This window comes from Aspergillus ibericus (assembly GCF_003184845.1).
Source record: "Aspergillus ibericus CBS 121593 unplaced genomic scaffold BO80scaffold_3, whole genome shotgun sequence".
Taxonomy (NCBI): Eukaryota; Fungi; Ascomycota; class Eurotiomycetes; order Eurotiales; family Aspergillaceae; genus Aspergillus; species Aspergillus ibericus.
Window position 1 is genome coordinate 1050405 of NW_020292101.1, and position 7050 is coordinate 1057454.

A 7050-nucleotide genomic window follows, 5' to 3' on the forward strand; every position below is an offset into this window, starting at 1 on the left:
TTTTCCGAGCTGCCTCGGTGAATTGGGCTGATCGACGAGCCGCACAAATATGGGGTCGTTCAGTCACTGGTGGAGCGTGTCGGATCGTATGGGGATCGCTCCGTGGCGGTTTCCCAGTCAATTTTGATCCCCCTCTTTCGCAAGCATTTCCAGTCTAGGACCCCCTGTGCCGCTGTTCAGGAAGGTGCCTCTTTGTCCGCTATTTGAGTGGCAGACGGGGAGCTAAGCTCGTCTCCCTTCCTCGACAACCCTGGGATATCAGCAGCTTTACCCATTGTCCGTCCTTTGTTATCTTCGACCTCACTCGAGCCGTTGACCGTACTCTATTGTTACTGGAGCAGGCGGACAGCTGTGCCCAATGGCCGAACTGACCGCTCACTACGTCCCGCTGGATGTGACTCTCCCTCCTGTCCCATCCACGCAAATCTTCACCGACCAACAATGGACCACCCTCATGGCCTTGGCCGACACGGTCATTCCTTCGATCCGTAGCCCCACAGCGTACAAGTCGGCCTCGACCAAGGTGATACCGCATTCCGACCTGAATCGAACTCTCTCAACATTGACCAGAAGCATTGCCTCCCCGGACGCTGCTACCATTGCCATCCAGTACCTAGAGGAAGACGCATCGTCCAATCCTCGGTTCCGGGAGGGGCTGGAGCGCCTCTTCTCTCAATATGTGCACGAAGAAGGGAGAAATGGCCTGGCGTTTATCCTGAATGCGCTCAAGTACGCAACTCCAAGCTCTCACTGATCAGTGCAGAAGCTAACAGACACAGTACCCGAGCTGGTTCACTCGTCTTGACAGGGTCCGTGACCCCCATTCAGGATCAGCCCATCTACATTCGTGAAGAGATCATCCGCGGATGGGAGACTTCCCGGCTAAGCCCGCTGAGAGCCGTTTATCGGGCTCTCACGGGGATCTTCAAGCGGACGTGGGTGACGTTCAGCCCGACTCTTTGCCCGGTCATCGGCTTCCCGAGGGTGCCAGTTCACGGAAAACCCGCCAATGGCTGCAAGTACAGCTTCCTACAATTCCCCTCCGCAGATGAACCTGAGATCATCGAGACCGACGTGGTCATTGTGGGTAGTGGTTGTGGTGGCAGCGTGGCGGCGAAGAATCTCGCCGAAGCAGGTCATAAAGTCCTGGTGGTAGAAAAGTCATACCATTACACGTCGAATCATTTCCCCATGAACTTCAATGAGGGATTTGTGAGCATGTTCGAGGGAGGAGGCGCCGTTGCGACTGATGATGGCTCCATGGCTATCCTGGCTGGTTCAACCTGGGGTGGCGGTGGCACCGTCAACTGGTCCGCTGCTCTACAGACGCAGGGTTTTGTGCGCGAGGAATGGGCGAAAAAGGGACTGCCATTTTTCACTTCGATGGAATTTCAGAAATGCCTGGATCGCGTCTCAGAGCGGATGGGGGTTGACACTGAGCATATCAAGCACAACACGGCGAACCGCTTCCTACTGGAAGGCGCTCGGCGATTGGGCTACGCCGCAAAGACCGTGCCGCAGAATACAGGGCACACGGAGCATTATTGTGGCTATTGTACCCTCGGCTGCCACTCGACCGGGAAAAAGGGCCCAACGGAGACGTTTTTGGCCGATGCCGGCGCCGCAGGCGCGACATTCGTCGAAGGGTTTCGTGCAGACAAAGTTCTGTTTACCGACACTAAAGATGGTCAGGTGGCATCAGGTATCGAGGGCGTCTGGAAATCTATGGACGCGTATCTATGCCGCTCAGGTGTAACTGCCATCCGGCGAAAGGTCATTATCAAGGCGAAGCGGGTTGTCATCTCCTGCGGCACGCTGCAGAGCCCCCTGCTGCTCCTACGGAGCGGACTGAAGAATCCTCACATTGGTCGGAACCTCCACCTACATCCTGGTAAGTTGCATTCCGTGGAGAATGTCCGACCGCAGTGACTAATGATAACCAGTCGCTATCGCGGGTGTGGTGATGGATGAGGAGATCCGCCCTTGGGAAGGTGCTGCGCTGACCACTGTCGTCAACGAGTTCGAAAATCTGGATGGGCATGGGCATGGCGTTAAGATCGAAGCTCTGTCAATGTTACCCGCTGCCTTTCTTCCTATCTTCCCGTGGCGCAGTGGTCTTGATTACAAGATGTGGGCCCACAAGCTTCCTCGAACGGCCGGCCTGATCATGCTCTCCAGGGATCGAGACTCTGGGCGAGTCTATCCCGATCCTGTCGATGGACGATGCCGGGTCGACTATACGGTTTCGACCTTTGACCGGAAACACATTGCGGAGGCCTTGGTCGCTAGTGCGAAGATGGCATTTGTTTCTGGCGCAAAGGAGTTTCACACGACATGGCGCGAAATGCCCCCGTTCATCCGCCCTGAGGAGTCTGATGCGGAGGATCTAGAAGGCGCAAATAACGCGGCCCTCCAAGCGTGGATCGCGGAATTCCGGCGCAAGAGACCTCTCGACCCGGAGCGGACCATGTTTGCCAGTGCACACCAGATGGGCACGTGTCGCATGGGCAAGACTCCCAGGACCAGCGTTGTGGATTCGGATTGTCAGGTCTGGGGCACCCGGGGCTTGTATGTGGTGGATGCGTCGGTGTTTCCCAGCGCCAGTGGCGTTAACCCGATGATCACCAATATGGCCATCGCCGACTGGGCCAGTCGAAATCTTGCCCGATCCTTGCGCAAGGATAGCGACAAGACCGTCCTGGCCCGTTTGTAATGAGGACAAGGAACAATTTCATCCCGGCCCCTTCGTTTGTGCATTCATACTCGATATATTGATACTTGGAACCGCGGGTTGTGGCTGGCTCCATGATGGTTCATATTGCTAGCCGTGCAACTACTCTATTCATCCGTTGAACAATGCCACTTGTATTATTTTCACTATCGTCATAAATCATTAGCGTCGGGACTAGGGTCCATCGACCTAGTTGGCTTCCTTCCTCTTCTCGACGAAGTTCTTGGGGCCAAAAGCCTCCTTGACATGCTCGCTCTCGATCGTCCGCTCATACCAAGCGACCAGGCCCGGGTAGTTCTTCCGCATCTCCGCATCAATCACCAGGGCGAAGCCCCAGTACAAGGCAGCCACAACCGAGATATCCGCCAAGCTCAATCTGTCGGTGGCAATCCAGGTCCGATCAGCGAGACGCTTCTCCATGTACTCCAAGCTGCGGTTCAGCTTCTCCAAACCCTCTTTCTCGGTGTTCTCGCTATACTCGCGGAAGCCCAGTCTCCAGTAGGCCAGAAGGGCGATGCTGGAGTTCAGCTCGGTGTCGGCGAAACAGATCCATTGACGGATCAGAGCCCGTTCGGCGGGGTTCTCTCCCAGCAACTGTCCCGCGGCGGGGCCACTGTCGGCAACGTACTGAGTGATGGCATCGGACTCGACGAGCAGGGTACCGTCGGCGGCTTCGAAAGCGGGGACCTTGCCCATGGGGAACTTGGCGAGGAAGGAGGGTTCGCGGTTGGTGACGCGCATGGTGAACTCAGCGTTGGTGAGAGTCAGGCCGTTGAAGTTGGCGGCAGCCTGGGTCTGTTTTGCATTAGCTGGATGTTTGTGGGAAACAGACTCAGGTGGAGAGTAGGTTTGGTTACCTTCATCACCCGGGGGTTGTTGGGGTAGCTGTAGATGGTTCCGAAAGAGGCCATTGTGGATGAGTGGATGGATTGTTTGGACAAGGGGATTGTGGTTGATTGTTGAGGATGAATGATTGAGAAGAAAGACCGCCGCTTAAGTATAGGTGCCAAGGATGCGAGGTATAGATGCCCCTGGGTGGACGGAGGGGCAGCGGGGTTGATTCCTAAACATCAGACGTCGATGACAAATCAGCCGAATGGCGGTGGACTCTGAATTGCCCCCTGATGGAAGGCAATGGAAGGTGGATCGAATGAAAAGGTAGGTCGATCACTTTGGACGAAGCTGCTGGAATGCTGAGTCTGATCTGCACCATGCTTACTGCGTCCATCTGCCTGGCTGAAGCTTCGTAGACTGATTAGCAGAAAACGAGCATTTTCTGCACGGGACGTCAGAGACTCGTTGCCGGTGCTATCCGGGCTGGCAATTGCTTTCGAGAATACGAGAAAAAAGGATGAGAATAAATGGAGATTGAAGACATTCAGATCTGGTTCCTGGATACCAGATCGAAGTATATCGTGAGTTGCTGCCGAGGTTGGATGGCGTCATCCAAGCTAGGCGCCATCCATCCGGTCTGATTGGCATATCCTCGGTTAAGGTTGCTGGAACCTGGATCATTCCCTGACGCGGGGAACAAAGCCGGCTCGGTTAGATAAGCCGACAGCTCACGGTCACTAGCATATCGGAGATGGATTAAGATTGTTCGGTTGTTGGCAGCTCTGGGTGTTGGAAGAAAGTGAACCGGGTTGCGAGGAGAGGACGGAAAGTGACAGTGACAGTACGATAACAGATGAGTGACCACTGGCCTGATAGATTATGGATAGCGTGTTCCGGTACTGTCCTATGCCTATGACCAGTCTCAGTCTTCAAATACTACTAGTATTTGAAGATTAATAGCTTTGTACAGACCGTTCTTTTCTCGTATCCAAACCTGTACTGATTTTGCAGTCTTGTAATCGCTGAACTGTCTGCAGCTTCAATCAGCTCCTACGAGATGTCTCTATTATATGAGGCATACGGATGTACAAGAAGACCTTTTCTCTAATTCTAACATATCATTGAAGAATCTATGGCCTACATTCTATCACGATTGTTATGATGTGTACTAATCGGGTCCTTCCATCTACTGTGTGTAACAAAATACCAACATTCCTTCTCAGCCAGTCGTATGAGAAGTGTTCTTGTTAAAAAATTGCGTACCGAAGTAATGAAAACGTATTGCCAGAAATACCCTCAGAAATAAGCTCATAAAATACTGTATATTGTCAAAACCCATCTACTGAGATGAACTATATCCTCTCCTAGTTATTGATATTTCGTTGGACTTCGTGTCCGACAGGGTGTCCCATCAGTCTCCGGGCAGAGCTTGAGGCTCCTCTGCCTGACTAATGAACTGATTTAATCAGTGAACATCTAAAAAGGGCTCTGTTATATTGCTAGTACACCGGTGGCCTGTTTAATGGGTCTGTGTCACATGGTTGGGGTACTTAATCGTCGCCCACCGTGTTGACGGTGCCTTCAGCTCCCCACTACTGCGAGATTTGCATGACAACCTTTGGTCTTCAGTTATCAAAGCATCGAACGAACAGTAAGTATGTGGCTTTTCATCCATATATGAAGTAGCTTTTGTCTCTTGACCCCCTCATGGTCAGAAGCAGCCATAGATCTGTCTTCTCTTGGCCTCGGTCACAGCTCTTCATCTTTTCATGAATTGAGTTCTAACTCAAGATCTCAGTATTCTTATCAGAACTCAAGGCTCGCATAGCTCTTAAAGCTCTTCTAGTCTCGTTTTTGCCAGCAAACGCAGTCATGGCTTTTACTTGGCTCGTCAACTTTTGTTGGAATATCATCAACATGTTTTGTTTTCCATTCAGCTTTATGCATACTCTCCTGTGGCCCCCTCATCCAAGGTACGTCTCCATTTTATGCTCCTTGTCTTCTAGCAAATGCTAATGATACCCTTCTGGAATAGTGAACAACCGTCTCCAAAGGGCGGCTTGGATCGTGAGACGGTCACCAAAATCCTTAGGCCTTTGTACCTTCTCTTTGCAACCTCTGAAGCGGCTGAGATGCACCTGGAGACAGCACGCACAACGTTCTTAACCACCGATACTACGGTCTATATCCCTGGAGATAGCTCGGAAATGGAACAGATTCTGAAGCACTTTAAAGCCGCGCCGACAGGCGTGAAGCGTCCTGAAGGCTCGTTCTTCAGCAAGACCATCTGTGGCATGATTCGAGGTATCGGACAATGCCAGAACAAGTGAGAACTCGACTTCAGATGCATACTTACTGATGCTGATTTATTTGTTCCCAGAGTTATCTACGGCATAGTCTCGACTATCCTGACCTGGTGCATCTGTGCGTTCCTATGTTATGAATACAGCTACACAATTGCGGGTACAGTCGCATGTATTCTGGGTATCACCTTCATGGCAACCTCAAGCTACGTTCATAATGACCCCCCTACCCAACCAGTCACGCAAGGCCATCCCATATCCACCTATCAAGACCTGATGGTCCGTGCAATGAGGAACGCTGGTATACGCTATGCTGGAATTCGTCCCTTCCCAGATGATTTTAACGGTGAGGGTGTACTGGAGCAGTACCAGATCCTAGGATTGAAGACACCCACAACTGGACTCACTTTCCGCGAGGTTTACGTGACACACTATCGCACCCAAGAAATATTTGTCCGGCGTCCGACGCCGGGTAAAACCCTTTGGCCAGGCAGAGAGGTTGCCATCCCTCAATGTGACATGCACAATGTTAGCTACGCCAAGAAGAAGAGGGCGGAGGTGAATACAGAAGGTCAGGGCGCTATCATGAGTGCTTTTGTTGATTCATGGGGTCGTTTGGACGAGAACAGTACCATAATGTTTCACGAACCTGGGGTCTCGACCAAGCATGTTGAGTTTTACTTTGACGTTGCTGCGGAGTGAGCGGAGAGACGGCCATGACTGGAGATCAATGATGATTGAATTGTCCTCCGGTGTTTGTTGGTTAATGTCGGAACAGAGATATTTCTCACCACGGGATCATTGTTTGAGAGATAACGTTCGTTAGATATGTTTGAGACATACATACCATACCTTCCTCCTGGCATAGACATCCACCATGAGATGAAATGAACAGACCATAACCACAACCCGTACACAGGAACGCAACAGGGTATCAACCATAACCATTCCTCCCAATAATCAAGATCACCAACCCTCCGTTACCCCCAGAATCCCATCCATTCATGAATACCTAACATCAAACCCTCCCCAAACACCCCTCACAAACCAACACCTTCCCCTTCCCTATCCTCCTCCCCATCCCCATCCCCATCCCCAATCCCATCCCCAAGACCCCCTTCCTTTCTTCCCCCTCTTCCTCCTCCTCATCCACCCCCCTCAACCCCATCAACCCCCCACACC

General features: G+C 52.0%; 3 protein-coding genes across 3 annotated transcripts; 2 read left to right on the top strand and 1 right to left on the bottom strand.

The window, feature by feature from the left end:
* Positions 1-258: 258 nt before the first annotated feature.
* BO80DRAFT_138999 (long chain fatty alcohol oxidase) lies at positions 259-2845 on the top strand. Its single transcript, XM_025713667.1, has 3 exons — positions 259-729; positions 780-1891; positions 1944-2845. Exons 1-3 carry the CDS (start codon positions 359-361, stop codon positions 2711-2713), a joined length of 2253 nt encoding a protein of 750 aa, XP_025579868.1. The 5' UTR covers positions 259-358; the 3' UTR covers positions 2714-2845.
* Positions 2817-3840, bottom strand: BO80DRAFT_139013 (glutathione S-transferase family protein). The gene is made up of 2 exons (XM_025713668.1): positions 3589-3840; positions 2817-3526 (listed from the first exon to the last, which is right to left on the bottom strand). The coding sequence occupies exons 1-2, from the start codon at positions 3640-3642 to the stop codon at positions 2921-2923; spliced, it is 660 nt and encodes a 219-aa protein (XP_025579869.1). The 5' UTR covers positions 3643-3840; the 3' UTR covers positions 2817-2920.
* Positions 3841-5482: 1642 nt separating this feature from the next.
* On the top strand, positions 5483-6570 carry BO80DRAFT_431464 (uncharacterized protein; the record flags this gene model as incomplete). The annotated part of the gene is made up of 4 exons (XM_025720742.1): positions 5483-5538; positions 5601-5891; positions 5946-5989; positions 6035-6570. 4 exons carry the CDS (start codon positions 5483-5485, stop codon positions 6568-6570), a joined length of 927 nt encoding a protein of 308 aa, XP_025579870.1.
* Positions 6571-7050: the final 480 nt, after the last annotated feature.